The sequence below is a fragment of the Gavialis gangeticus genome, unplaced genomic scaffold (assembly GCF_001723915.1).
Source record: "Gavialis gangeticus isolate Ggan-Ray unplaced genomic scaffold, GavGan_comp1, whole genome shotgun sequence".
NCBI classification, from domain to species: domain Eukaryota; kingdom Metazoa; phylum Chordata; order Crocodylia; family Gavialidae; genus Gavialis; species Gavialis gangeticus.
This window is the reverse complement of record NW_017729032.1, coordinates 248,202,326-248,217,649: the sequence shown is the minus strand read 5'-3', so window position 1 is coordinate 248,217,649 and position 15,324 is coordinate 248,202,326. Positions and strand designations below refer to the sequence as shown.

The following is a 15,324-nucleotide window of genomic DNA, read 5'->3' as shown; positions in this document are numbered from 1 at the left end:
ACTATTTCATGGTCAGGGCAGCTAGGGTCTGGAACTAACTTCCAAGGGAGGTGGTGCAGGCTCCTACCCTGTGGGGTTTTTAAGAAGAGGTTAGATGAACACCTTGCTGGGGTTGTTTGACCCCAGTACTCTTTCCTGCCATGGCAGGGGGTTGGACTAGATGATCTGCTCAGGTCCCTTCCGGCCCTAGAAACTACGAAACACCTAAAAGCAGTAACACTGACTAGAGACTATTTTCAAATGCTCAGACAATCACAATACATTTTTATCCTATACTCTTTCAGTTAAATTATGTAGTCTTAGTTACTTCCAGCATTCTTTCCACTATTGTGTTATTTTTAAGTTGACAGTGTCACTTTAAGCATCATCCTTTAGGAAACAGGGAACATATGAAGAGTAAATGGCAGATGAAGAGTAAATTTGATTAGGATTCAGTTTTAACATATGGCATTTCAATTATAGTAAGGGAACATTCATTTAGAAAAACTAGATCTAATTTTACTTTTTGGTAAAGTTCTGCGAACTCAGTTAAATCTGAAGGTGTTCATGGATGAAGAAGAGCAGAAGTCGATTAAACAGGAACACACTGTGCAATAACACATTTCCTTCATTCATATTCAAGCTATGCTCCAAGGGCAGCCATTCTTTTTGATGACTGTGTCACAGGGCACTTAGGTGCCTGCTCCTAGAAGAGCAGAAACTGCCTGGGGAGAGCCCAAAGAGCCAGACAGGAGCGCAGATGCAGGTTGCCATGGTAGCTAGCTAATGAAGAAATTGGCCTGCACCTGGTCAGGTGGCCGGAAGCGAAAGGCCCCTGGGCCCATATAAACCCCAGGACAGGGACTAGGGAGTTCAGGTCTCTGCTGGTGGCCGAGGGAGAAGAAGCCCTCCTAGAGCAAGTGAAGGGAAGAGGCCTAAGTTCTGCTTTGGGTAATGTAAAGGGGCCGCGCACACCTTATGTGGTTTGTGTTATGTTATAGCTCAGGGGCTTATGTTTGGTTGCTGTTTTATAAAACCGGTAGCTTGGGTGAGGATATTTAGGGAAGGAGGCGGTCTCATTGGGGGTCCACTTTAGAGTGGGGACCCCGGTGCCAGCAAGGGAGCAGAGAGAAGACAAGGGAGCCAATTCATAGCAAGGCCCATCAATGCTGTCTGTGAGGCTTGGGGCATGGGAAAAGGGGCAGTTGGAGCCACACATAGGCTGGGGTGTCCCTGGGACATCTAGTTTGAAACGGGACCCACAAGGGGTCCCAAACCCACGGGGTTCAAGGAAATCCATCACCACTGTGGCCAACAGAATGTGAAGGCAGCCTCCCTATATTACAAAATAGATCAAGATGTGGTGGACGAGAATAGAGGGTGCCCATCAGGCTGAATCGGTATGGTCGAGGGGCCTTAGGAGACCACAGCCATCCTTAGGGACCCCATCCCGTGAAAGACAGTAGAATCCTTACCTAGCTTATAGTAATGGAATGTGCAAGGTTTATGTATGCAGGGTACTTGGGGTGGGGGAGAATGGGAGGGCACAGAATTTACAGCTCAGGACTGATGCATATATTTTTTCCACTAAGTAGGAACAATCCGTGCTGGTGTACCTGGTGTTACTGGAGTAATCCCAAATGGAGACATCCAGTTGGCTGCGAACCCAGGTCTTCGAGGGCTCCTTTTGAAGTTTCTGCTGGTACAATTCCACTACCAGATCTTCCACATTCCGGAGCTCAAACTTGTTCTCAATGCCTATCATTCAGAGAATGTAGTCAAGAGGTGTATCAGCAGATTGTACAATAATGGTAGCATAAAACGGACATTACTAAAAGATGAAGAATCCTTGAAATAGTTAATGCCTTACCCGTTTTCTTAGCCATGTGCTTCAGACACCAGTTAACTCTGTGCCAATCATTAGACTAGAAGGAAAGACGTATCAGTAGTATATACAGAATACAGTATACCAAGGCCTCCCCATCCTATTCCCATCCTTAACACACCCTTTTCCACTAATTTCATTCTTGCATAATAGACAGTTTTACAATTGTGGTAGCTGAGCCAGAAAGACAACCCCAGTTCCATGCCAGCCTTTCATTTATCCTGGAGACATCTTGGACTCCAGGCTTATTTTAGAAGTTGAGCTGGTAATACAGATAAACTGGCCAAGTGCTATCGGATATTAGCTTACATGGGTTTTCCCATAACTTGGTATTAAAAGCTCTATACCATCTACACTTTTTCCTACCGACATGAATGGATACATATAGTAATACTTAAACCATTTTCACAGCTAGCATAGATACTGACAGCCAACATTAGCAGCCATTAAATAAAAATGTCATCCACCACAGTTAAAAGCCCTGTACAAAACAAAGACTTCACTATCATTTTGAAGCTTCTCAGAAACCCACCACTGGCTTTGCTTGGTTCGCAGCTCAGCAAAAAAGTGAGCAGAAGAAAGCAAAAAACTAACTCAAGAACAGAATTATCCTGAAAGGTTATTTTCCTCTAAGAGGTGCAAGTACAAGAAAATAGTTACTCTGCATTGGAACTAGGAAAGTGAAATCTTGAAAAACTGTAATGGAGCAAAGAATAGATGCTCCCATTCTTATGCTACTCATTAGATTTTTACTAGGAAACACTCCTCTTAGTCATCAAATAAAAGTCTGATTAAGAATCTTGCTTTGAACTAATACTATAGGACTTCTAGAAAAATGCTCCAAGTCTGGAGACACTAGATCATACCTTACAAAACACTGGTGGCCAGCTACCCCTGTTTGGCTGGACAAATTTGTAGAGTTCATGCAATACAAGAGGATAAGCAGCATTTGAGAGTTCAAAGCCAGAAACAGGAATTTTATGAGTGGCATCACCTAATGGAGGTAAAGAGGAAACAAGTGAGAATAGAATGCAAACTCTGGATTTATTTATTTATTTTTTTTTAAGATTTGCTACCTCAAGTCCCACCTAGTATCCAAAAGGTAAAACCAATTAGTTTCAGACACTCAGAATCTGACCTTCAACAAGAACCCTCTTATTTTCCCAAAACAGTGATGCTTTGGGACTGTGAGCTTATTCTGCCTTTAAAGATCAATTATATAAATATTTGAAGAAGGAAGATCCTAATTGTTAAACTTCCTGTTCTTCAACACAACAGGAAACAACTATGAACACGCACACTAGTCAAAGAGAGGAGGGGAAGAAAAAAAAAAGTGAAACAGGCCATGTGAAAACAGCAGGGCCAACTGACAGTAGTAACATTTAGCAATGCTGCTAAACATACTGATATTTACTTATTTATTATTTGTATTTATAGAACAAAAAAGGTACAAAACTCACAAAGTCTGAGGGTTCTCAATCTGACTTGAGGATACACTTTTTGATGGAGAGCCACCACTAGTAGGATTAGCCAATTGGATACAAGCCCTCAGCACATTTGCAAGTGCTATTTGCTTTTTAAATCCTTTTCTTGTTCAGCAAATGGTTTAGGATTAAAAGTGGTCACTGGGACTGCGGTAGCGGGCCACAAATTGTAAACCCATGTGGGAAATCCTTTTTCTTAAGATTTTTACTCATTTTAGCACCACCTTCCAGCCTAGAGATTTTCACTGCCTTATTTTTATTACCAATTATATCACTATATGGACACATTTCAACTGTCACTGAAAGTCTGTAACCTCCAAGATGGACCTTAACAGCTGTGTAACACTGTACAAAAATAAGCCAGTTTATGACAAAGATCAAGCTAAATGGCATTTCAGGTAGAAGGGCAGCATATAAGCAGCTGTCCATGATTAACAGGAATGCAAATTTGAACAAAACATACTATCATTTGTGAAGAACTTAAGCATTCTTTAAAGGCCAGTTTTGGTTTTATTTTTTTTAAAAGGAAACAACAAACCAACCAACCAAAAAAAAAAAACAAAAGACAGATTCTAGTATATAAGAAGCTATGTGAAATCATGCAACTTTTCCTCTGTTGCTCCACTCCTTTTTAGAGTTAAATGCGGAGTTCCCAGGGCAAACATCATAGTAAGACAATTATTTATGACTGGTTTAGGCACAGCAGTGAGACACCAGATTTTGTCCATCCTCACATCCCATTACTTTCTTCCTGTAATACTCACTTGCAGCCTGGCAGTGATACCGAAAGCCACATGGTACCTCTTCTGCAAAAAAGCAGAAAGAGAAATATGCATTATCAAGCAAGCAGCAGATACAACTGTAAGCTATTAACTATACTTTACTATAGTTACTGTAGTCAGCCATCTTCTTTGTCCTTGTATAATTAAACATAAATATCAATTATCTATGCACATTTGGATAAACCCTGACTGCCACATTTTACAGGCTGTTGCATAACAGTACATGGGTCCCTATCAACTGCACAGCACCATTAATCCCAATGCACAAGATTGTGCAAAATCCTAGCTACACAGCAATAATTTCTTCTAAAGTACTTCACCCGCCAGGTTTTATTTTACTCTTCAAATCTTCAGTCAGTTCTGATGACAAGGGTCATTTTCTACACATACAAACACAGGACAGTACTTGTTCAGGCAGAATACCTAACCTGGAAATAAGAAATTGCCTTTATTTTGGAAAGCTGAATGGGTCTTACAAGAATTGGATTTAGCAAGTCTCCCTCCTGCTCCCAAATAACATGACAAGTTTCCACCCACCTGCTCCTTATTACTCACCAGACTCTACGAAGCAATGGAAGTCAGCAATTATACCATCCTGCAGCGAGTATCTGACGCAACCAATCTCACAAGGGAGGAAGCGCTGCTCACAGTGAGAGGGCAGTTCTCCATGGCTGAGAATGTTCAGGAAATAAAAACTGTTCCCAAGCACAGCTGAAAGAAGAAGTTACTTTCAGAATTGCTAAAGGGGAGAGCCAGCCTTCCTCTACCTAGTTGGTCCCAGTCAAGAACCAGCGTCCCATTTTACCGGGACAAAAGCTACTAAAACGGACAGAACAACAGTTAGATGAAAGATGCACATAGGAAGAAAGATATATGACAAGATAACAGCAAGACAATACTTCTGCAAAAGTTAAGGCACTGGCAGCCCAATTCATCTACTTAACTAATTCCAGATATTGCTCTTTTGTAGATATCAGGGAATATTTATGAAAAACCAGCAGCGGCCTAAAAGCCACCACTGTCCTCCAAATGACCCTTACTTCCCCCATCATCAGTATGGAGGGACAAGAAACATAGATACTAAAATATTTCCAAGTAATAGGTTCCAAGAATACTAGATAACTGGCTCCTCAAACAAGCCCAGCTTCCACAGTCTAACAGCAAAAAGCAAAAAAAGGCTGACCAGAGCCATTCCTTCCAGTATGGAAAGGATGGATTATAATTTCCACTTCCCTCACCATCTCTCCCCTTCCTGTTTCCTCTTAAAGAGGTTTGCTTGGTGGTTGCACAAGTTATACACACCGATTTGTTGGTTGACTGTTTAGAGTAGGGGAAACCTCATCAACCTCCCCTAGGCCAGATGCAGACCCACCTTTGGCAGCGAAGCAAGTGATGTCAGTGAGTTATGAAGGCAACTCAGCTGTCGCTTAACTACCACCACAGAAACAGCTCCAGTGTGGCTCCACACACCAGTATTTTATGGTAGCCTCACCCCTACTTGCCCTGCCCTTGAATTCCTGGCCCCTCCAGGAGCTCAATGGGCTGAAGTGGCTCCTTGACCCAGATCTGGAAAGCAATTGACATCCCTTGTTTAAAACATCTTGCAAGTATTATTATGTATTAACATTTTTCATAGGCAAGCTCATACTACAGAGGTAGTGCTCTGAAACTCACCTCAGAGTAAAAGCATGTTGTAAAAGCTAACAAACAATCTTTGGAAACCAACATTTCTGTACCTAATGAGGTGCTGGCCAACTAAAAGTGACATTGATCCTTGCTACTTAGTATTTGCATAATTCTAGGCTCATAAGTTTATCACCCAATAACCCTGTCCTCACCTCCTACACCTAATATAAAGCACAGAGACTGTACGTGGGGCAGCTCAGCAGTCCCCATGCTATGATCTACCCAGACACCCACACTGATCTAGAAGTCCATATAGCTTACTCCTTAAAGGACTTCTGAGCAGGAGGCAGGCTTAGTCAGCACAGAGTCCACCCCACTCTAAACCAGACTTTGATATCATTCCTGCAGTGCTGGCACTGGCTGCAAGCATACCAACCCAGCCCAGCAACTCTGTAACTCCTTCCTCATTAGAGGCTAGCCAGTCCATGCCACCACACATGCTCCTGCTTGAGACCCTTTCCAGGGTACTTCTCTCCCTGCATACATCCTCCCCCCACACGAAAAAGTGTGCACAGAAGTGGACCTTTTTAACCCTATGATGGATTCAGAAGAAAGGTTGCAGGAGCAGGGACCACCATATAAATGTGGGGTTTCATCTCCTTCATGATGTGTAACCAGCAGAGGTGCTTGGTTACAAACTGAGGTACCTTGGCTAGGAGCTCAGACTCCTGTACTAGAGGGATCCCCACCTCCACCTCTGGTTGCACCTCCAAGGGCTCCCCAAACTCAGAGGGCCCTTTTTCAGGATAGTCCTGTGCTAGAGGGGTCCCACTCCCTTCCTTGGGCTGCATCTTCTCAATGGACTCCTGGGGTTGTCCCCCTGAACTCTTGACCTCTCATATCCCCATGAAGGCTGCCTGCTGCTGGACTAGGTGTTGGGGCCAGTGCTGGACTAGGTATTGGGGCCAGTGCTTGTCCACATTGTTCAAGGGAAGATGTGGCCCCTTTATGAGTTCCTCAAAGCCTTCCCAATCTTGGCTGAAGACCACAAGGTAGGTTAAGGAGTCTGCCAGGCCTACCAAGCTCAGCTTTGTGAGCCTTTCCACTGACAACAGCACCCAGGCCCGGGATAGGGTTTTACATCCTCATGAATGCCCTTGGGGTCCAGGAGTAGGGATTTTCTAATAATTGCTTAAGTACATCCCAAATTCACCAACGCTATTCACTTAGTGCCTTTTACCGTGACTGCAACCATCAGTTTTGCAGACTGGAAGGCCTGAGCCCATGTTTCTGCCACCCATATTTGAGATCCAGATCTACTCCGTGTGTGTGGGCAATCTTGAGGCAGCCACAGGTGAAACCAGCTTCATGCACCTTATGACTAGAAGGGGAGTTTCCCTGGGTGTGAGGTCCCCTGCTTCCTGTCCCTTTTGGTGCTGGCTGGAGTCAAATCTTCTAGTTCAGGAAAATGGGCTCGGGGTCCCCATCCTAGGCCAGTGGATGCCCCAGTCTCCAGGGTTGAGGGTTCCTTGCCCTGACTGGAAATGCGGCTCCAGTTGGCACTCCAAGTACTCTGCTTTGTCTGGCTGCCTGCCCTTGGGGCTAGTCTTGGGCCTCAATATGTTCAGGTCTTCTTGGAAGTAGGCCCTCCAGAGGGTTCTGCTGCCACGTATTGCTCCATCAAGCCTTTGCCACCACCTTGGGCTGATACCACAATACCCAGCTTCTACCCCCAGGGGGTAGTATTCAGATGAACGTTCAGGAATTACCTCCTCCACCTGCTTCCCCATCCTATCATCCAGTTTGGATCAGCACCAGCTCCAGTCCCTCAGCTGCTGGGCAAGAAGGCAGGGTCAGCCTCAAGGTAGGTAGCACTCTGTGAAAGCACTATCTGAAGGTCTCCTCTGAAATGTTAAGGATGTCCAGCACGATTGCTTTCACTTCCTAGTAATTCACAAACCATTTCAGCAACAAGATCCAATTAGGTCAGCAGGGCTGTCTCTGATAGGTACAGAGACAAGATCACTGTCCATTGCTTTGGAGGCTACTGTTTGGCAGCTGTAACTCTCAAATATCTCCAATATACTTTGGGGTCATCAGTTGGTCCCATCTTGGTCAGCTGGATGGGAATGTTCTGACCTGTAGCCAGCTAGAGGGACACTGTTGGTCCAAGTGGTTGCTATAAGACCCCAGTCTTCTGCAGTAGCTGTTGCTGCTGGTTTTGAACCACTAGGTCCTTAGTTACTTTCCGCTGTTGGACAGTCATCTATTCCAGAAGCATTTTCATCTTTTCATATCCATGGTTTGAGGGTTGGGAAGGGCATAATGGGACACATTGTCTGCGATTTGTAGCAGGGGTTAGGCTCACTAGATTGCCCACATTCTCCAAAAAAACGGTAATGAGCCGCCTGGTACCTGTGTTATAGGCTACCTGGCACCTGCATTGACAAGGGTGATGTGCAAGGGGTGTACACAGGTGCACACGCACCCTGAGCATGGTGGTGAATAACCTGCAAAAAGGCGCTGCCGACACTGTCAGCAGTGCCTACGGGTGGTTGCCGCTCACCACCCCACCAGCGGCATCTGTGGGTGGTCCACAGTTCTGTGCTCACCACCACTGCGCTCCTGCCGCTGTGTCCCCCCAGCCGCCAGGGCCATGCGCAGTTCACGTACACTGACCTGAGAATCAAAATGGGTTACTTCTCAGGGGATGCTTGACCAGGAGCCAGGCTTAGGCTCAGTGCAAGGAGGACTCGGTACTGACCAACTCCTATCTTTTATACCACTCCTGCAGGCCTGGCATTGGCTGCAAGCACACCAGGGCAGGCCCAAACCAGCCCAGTAACTTTAACCCCTTCCTCACCAGGGGCTAACCAGTCCAAGCCACCAGATACAAGTCTAGTTCAGGCCCTGTATGCCCCCAGTGAAATAGCATTTCTATATCATTTCTACTACCATGAAATAGTTTCTAATCCTTTCAAACCTTAAAGGCCATATTCCATCCTCAATACATGCATACGGATCCTATCAAGTTTAGTGGGAGTTATGGCAAAGAACAGAATTTGACCCGAAGCATTGTGAATTACACTTATATCACAAAGGACATTTATTATGACAGAGCAATGACAATCCTAATTTCTACCAGGTCTGGCTTTTGCCAGCATATATCTAATAGATTTGAATATTTGTTTTTTCCCCCATTTTCTCCAGCTAAGCCTGAAAAGCAGCTTGTAAATTATTTGTATAATGAACAAGTTTACGATAAAAATCACATTGCTTTTGAGTTACTCTACCTTGATCATTCCTCCCCGGAAGATTAGTGGCATTTGGAAGAGTTGGGCTTTTCTGTATTCGGATGGGCAGGTGTGCAGGAATCGGAGAAGTCTGACTGGACAGCTGGAGACAAGAAAGGTAGTTGAATATACTACTAATTCTGCTCCTACCAAACCAGGAGAGGACCACCACATAGCTCAGGGCTATCCAAATGGCAGCCCGTGGGGGTTAATGTGGGCTCTTACTCAATTGCCACCCCCTGATTACTCTAGCTGCTGCTTCTGCAGCCAGGGTCTCTAAACACCCCCTTCCACCCTTAGCTTTTGCTTCCAGCTCTGGCCCTGGGAGGCACAGTTGCACAGCTCACACTACCAGGAGACCCTGGTGAAGTACAGTGAGAAAGCTGAGGTAGAAGGCTGCCATCCACCCACATTGCAGCTATCTGAGTCTGGAAGGGGTCACACCCCCTCTGGCCACAAGTGCTATGTGTATGTGTGAAGGAGGGAAGGGGCAGAGCTGTGCATATGTTACAGGGGGAGGTGGTATAGTCCAGGGGCCCATGGCTCACTCATAGCTACTTAGAATTTGGACAGCCCTGACACAGGCCTTGATTCACCCTGTATAAAAAGCATGAAACATGTCCTTGTAGCCCCTCTAAACCTTACTGTGTTCTGTAGTCTCAGTATGAACCTGTAGACAGAACAAACATGTTTTCTCTTCTTGCACAAAGGAATTCACCTTAGAAGTAATCAGTAAGTCTTAGAAGTTTGTCTATAGGTCTCTAAAGTACTGAAAAAGGCGAAAGACTGTATCCTTCATAAACTGTGCCTCTTCTGCTATGATCAGTGGCAATCCAGAAAGCTGTAGTTTGAAAAGAGAGTGCATTCTACCAATGGTAAGAAATTAGAGAAATTCTGTTTGCCCATTCCTTGATGAGACAACAAAAGCAATGAATTATATCAAACTCATATAGTATTTCTACAAATCACATTCCCCTTTTCTGCCATGTAAGAGACAGCTAGGAATTTTCACAGGATTAGGTCTGCTCTCACATTTGCAGTCTCTCCCAGTTAAGGAAGCATGACCTAGGGTCTCCAGTGCACTAATCTACTAATTTCTTCAAACCAGGACCATCCAGGACAGATACTTGGCTGCACTTAACTGCAGAATCACTAAAACATATTAGTATTAGAAAAAACAGCTATTACCAAGGAAAGACAGGCTTACATGCAAGATTTTAAGGGCATATTCACCTCATTGCAGGCATGCAATCTGCATGATACACTAGTAAATGCAACACTACTAGTAAGCAAACCACATGGAAGAAAGCAGTTTCTGCCTGAGCATTTAATTGCTCTTGCACAGAGAAATCTGCAATGCCATTTTAAAGTAAAAAAAGTTATAGGGCTTGGGAGCTTGAACCCAGTGGGCATGTAAGACACCAGAAAGCCACAATAAAAATATGCTACTTGACGATGCCAAGAGGAAAACAATTTTTTTTTTCCTGAAAAGGTAGAGGCACAAACTGTTAATCATTTCCTAGTTAACTGAGGTTATTGTGGCCATTTGCCAAGGTATCAACTTAACACTTACTCAAAGAGCAAAGCTCATCTTAAAAATCAAGTGAAGCTTCTATTAATACAAGTAATGGTTTCCATTTATTACTGCATATATAAACAGTGTAAATTGATAAAAGCCAAATTTGCCTCCACTAATCTGGTATTAAAAAAAGCTGAATTTTGGTTAAAATGGTGCAACTGTTTTACAACCACACAGTCCCTACAGCTCCCAGTCCAACTGCCTGTCACCTTCAGCCTCAAGTACTTTCACAGCAACTATTTTAACACTTCCTGTCACCATCACTGTTAGTCTGAGTGTAGTTTAGTTCCAAAGCCCTGGTAAAGTACACTGCTGTAAAAGCCTGGAACAATAAAATTCAGGCTCTCTTCCACTTCAGAACAAATGCATGGCGAAAGTAACTAGATAAAATAGTTTTGCACTGATGATTAGTTACAAACATTTCTGGGCTATGGAAAAAAAAGGAGCAAAGACTAATTGTGGCAGTAGTTTTGGTCTGTTTATTTTAAAAGATGTTAACAGACACCATTTAGGCTTTTGCAAGTTTACAGTGCAGTCCTCTACCACAAATGTGGAATGATCCTGGCTCCTATTCTGCTCTCCCCTCCTCCAGGATAGAAGCATGGAATTTGGGCGGACCAAAACTCTCTCATCATTTACCTGTTTTACTGATGCATCAGTGGATTTTGCCGATTTCCACTGACGAGCCATTTCCGCATATTTCTCCTTTTCATCTTCAGTCAGCAGCTTTGAGTAAAATTAATTGTTACATGAGTTAGTTCCTGCTAACAGGGTAACTGCATTTCACAAAGCAGAAAGTTCTTTGAATAGCAGCTCTCCACTAGAGGGGACAATACAGCATTGCTAATCAGAGGCTGGAGTGGGGTGTTACATCAGGCAAAATACACCTTTCTAATGGTACCAATATTTTTATTCTTTGGCTTTAATGGGACAGACATATAGGACTGTCATTCTAAGGAGAAAGAAACTCTAGAAACATAACTCGGGGAGGGCATTTTTTTGTTTATTTTTGTCTTTCATTTCGAACAGATTTGCGTTCCCGGGCCCACGTGGGGGTGGGGTGGGGGCTGGGCTGTGAGGTCGTTACCGGCCCAAGGGCCCGCGCCCGTCTGGGGGCCACACCCGCCCGGGCGCTTCGACTATAAGAGCCCCTTCCCCCTAGGGACCGCATGCGCTCACCGCCCAATCCTGGGAGCAGTAGGGGATGGCGTCAGCCACGCGCGCGACGGGCAGGCCGCGCCGCCGCAGCTCGGGCAGGCGGTGTAGCGCGAAGAAGTAGTAGGCGTTGCGGGAGCCCTTACGGTTCGGCATGGCCAGACGCGAAGCCACGAAAACAAGGCACGCAGAGCCTCGTTCTGGCTGTGCTTTAGGCGCCGCCTCCGATCAGCCTCGCCCCCTCGCGTCTCAAAGAGCCAATCGGCAGGCTTCCAGAACCGGCGCAGCCTTCCCTTTTATTGGCCATCGAGCGATGCGGCCCAAGAGGGAACATCCAATAGGAAGGGGACGGGGGAGGCTAGAGTGAGGAAACGCCTTAGCGCCCCAGGGTATGCCGGGACTTGTATTATTTCCGCCCTTCCCCTCAGCGACCGTCTGAGTCGAGCTTAGGCACCGCGTGCCGAGCGTGCCTACGGAAGCCGGGCTGCCTGCGGGCGCTTATCCCACTAGTGAGTGTCAGCGCGATGTCCGTCCCTCGTGCACCCTCCATCATGCTTGGAAGCTGAATGAGCTATGCCTGTTCAGCCTGGAGAAGGAAGACTGAGGGAGGGTCATGCTGCGTGGAGAGGCTGTGAAACCCCTCATCCATCCTTGAATTGCTTTTAAGAGCAGGGAGTCCAAGGACAACATGGGTGCCATGGGGGGGAGAACCAAAAAAGGGTCGGCAGGTCGGATGGTGGGTACAGGAAAGGGAGCAGGAAGAAGAGAGGCAGATCAGGCAGGGAGCAGAAAGCAGAGTGGCAGGTTGGATGGTGGGCACAGGGAAAGGAGCAGAAAAAAGAGGCAAATCAGGCAGGGATGTCGGGGAAATTGGCCAGCTACTGCGTAGCACCCATACACCAAAGGGTGTGCTCATACACCGAGGAGCACTGGCCATGTCCCGTCTCTGGGCTTGTTCCTAGCTGCGATCAATTAGGCAGAGAACGAGGGAGTGTCCGGTATGTGAGTTTATTGCTCTGCAGAGGGGTACTCAATGTCCAAAGACAAAGAGCTCCCCCAATCTGAGTTCGATAGTACTCTTTATGTTAACAGGTCATACATATGCAAATATAAGTATATATAGGTATAAGGCATATATGCGTGCGCATCTTTGGTGAATTTCCACAAGTCTGGGGTCTTTCTACGTGCTGTTGCTGGGTTACAGAATGCGGAACAGAGAAAGCTTAAGCCGGTTGAAGTTGGTTTGGTGTTCTCCTGACCAGCCTTCAAAAGAGAAGGCTGAGGGGGGATCTTGTGGCCTGTTATAAACTGGTTAGGGGGGATCAGCAGGCGCTGGGGGAGTCCCTGTTCCCCCGAGCGCCGCAAGGAGTGACCAGGAACAATGGTCACAAGCTGGCGGAGGGAAGGTTTAAGTTGGACATCAGGAGGTGCTACTTCACTGTCAGGGTGGCTAGGGTCTGGAACCAGCTTCCAAGTGAGGTGGTGCAGGCTCCCACGCTGAGGGTTTTTAAGAGGAGGTTGGATGACCACCTTACTGGGGTCGTTTGACCCCAGTGCTCTTTCCTGCCATGGCAGGGGGTCGGACTAGATGATCTGCTCAGGTCCCTTCCAACCCTAGAAACTATGAAACTATGAAGGGAGGGGTTTCAAGCTTCTGCTTTTAAAAGGTCGTCATCTGCGTCCCTTTTTTATTTATGGCTGTTTTTCTTACAGGGAGCACAGGGAGAGTGGCAGATCAGGCAGGGAGCACAAAGCAGAGCAGCAGGTTGGACAGGGAAGGGAGCAGAAAGCAGAGTGGAAACTTGGCTGGGAGCACAGGGAGGGGGCAGAAAGCAGAGCAGCAGAATGGGTGGGAAGCAGGCAGCAGAGCAGGCAGGGGAAGGGATCAGAGTGGCATCTGAGGAGGGTGCTGGGCTAATTTGTGGCAGACCCTTGGATGGGATGGTTCAGTCTCCTTGAGTGGTGGAAGGGTTGGACTAGACCTGCTGAGGTCCTTTCCCACCCTACTAGTCTTATGATTCTGTTATGGAAATAGCATATTTCCCCTCTACACCCATAACATAGAATTGAGCTTTACCCCTTCGAGACTATCCACTTACCGTTCACTGGCTTAAGCCTGGCCTGTGTAGTATGTCTCTGGTGGCAGTTAGTGCTAATGGCTGTCCTTCCCAACTGTACAAATCAGTCTGCTAGTGGTGCACGTGTACTTCAGCTATGCTCAGTATGCCTCATTTCAGTACTGTGCTGTGTAGATTGTGCCAGCATGGGACACAGGACTTCCTTGCACTGGGGATTGTCCACAGGCAGGTGGGATGCAAATATGATCTGTGGGTTAAACCAAGGTTGTTCAGCTTCTAAGTGGCTGGGGGCTGCGTGCCCTGTGGGCCACACCAGCAGGGGCCTCACGTTGTGTGGGCTGCACCAGAGCGAGCCCTAGGCCCCCAAGCTGCATGTCACGTAGATATGCCTTACCCACTGCGCCGTGTTCCCATGCAGGTACCCTCTGTTAGGGACTCCCTCCATTCCTAGCAGGGGTAGGTGAGTAACCCACAAGTCATTTTACATGCCAGGTAAAACCCAAGTGCCACTCTTTATTATGAGGAAAAATTAATAACACACAGAGAAATCATTACAACAAGCTTCTCAGCTGCAAGCGTGTTGGGCTGGAGGAAAGGCACTCCACACCCTATCTCCAGTTATTACCTGATAGGTCTCGGGAACCCCACCCTGCATCCAGGGTGGCAAGACTGCCTCCTTTATCGGGTCCTCAGCCTTGTCCTCCCCGAAGCAGTTCCGCTTGGGACCCGACTCTTCTCATCTTATGTACCTTCCCCCCCGCCACCCCTGGTATCTTCTCCAGGAGGGGGAGTTCACTTTTAGCCTTACTGCCTTTTCTGAGATTAGAGCCAGCTGTTATCTCATTTTTTGCAAGCAGTTATTTCTTAAAATTAAAATTGCTATCTTGGCATTCTGCTAGGCCTGGGACTTTCCAGGGCAGAGGGTCTGTTTAGGGCAGTTCCCCTTTTCTGCATTAGCAAGCATCGGCAGATGCATTAGGTCATAGCCTCTGGGTTCCGCGAAACTGACCACCCCCTTCAGGGTGTCAGGTTGACCTCCTCCCAGAAGCCTCTCTGGGCTAGGCCTGGTTTGGGCCTAACACCCTCCTACCACTGCGTTACCCCTCCTTGCTGCACCACATGCCCATTCATGCACTAAGCAAGCATTATCCCCACCCCCCCAAACACACCTTCCATTGCCCATACCATGCACTGTGTTTCCCTGCTCCCTGGGATGGGTAGGAAGTAGCTGCTGGAGAAGGGAGTGGGAGTCCAGAGCTCCAACTGCTGTTGCAGCCGCGAACGTGGGGCTGCAATATGGGGGCTGCAACATGTAGCCTGCTTGCTGGTTGAACAATAGGTGTAGTGGTAAAGGCCAAAGTGTGTGTAAGGGCAAAAGGGTTGTAAAATTTAGTACAAGGGGTGGTCCTTCTTTGGGGTGGGCTAGGTGTTTGACTGTAGGGCCTGTGGCAGTTACAAAAGGA

The 15,324-nt window shown here is 46.6% G+C and overlaps 1 protein-coding gene across 1 annotated transcript in view; it reads right to left on the bottom strand.

The window, feature by feature from the left end:
• The window catches only part of MAEL (maelstrom spermatogenic transposon silencer), a 17,818-nt gene extending 5,781 nt beyond the window's left edge, over positions 1-12,037 (bottom strand). The window contains exons 1-8 of the mRNA XM_019525708.1: positions 11,808-12,037; positions 11,268-11,354; positions 9,050-9,152; positions 4,686-4,841; positions 4,113-4,154; positions 2,731-2,858; positions 1,854-1,904; positions 1,596-1,741 (exon numbers count right to left, since the gene is read on the bottom strand). Of these exons, the coding sequence (XP_019381253.1) occupies positions 1,596-1,741; positions 1,854-1,904; positions 2,731-2,858; positions 4,113-4,154; positions 4,686-4,841; positions 9,050-9,152; positions 11,268-11,354; positions 11,808-11,939 (845 nt within the window). The 5' untranslated portion in view covers positions 11,940-12,037. The remainder of the gene's footprint in view (positions 1-1,595; positions 1,742-1,853; positions 1,905-2,730; positions 2,859-4,112; positions 4,155-4,685; positions 4,842-9,049; positions 9,153-11,267; positions 11,355-11,807) is intronic.
• Positions 12,038-15,324: the final 3,287 nt, after the last annotated feature.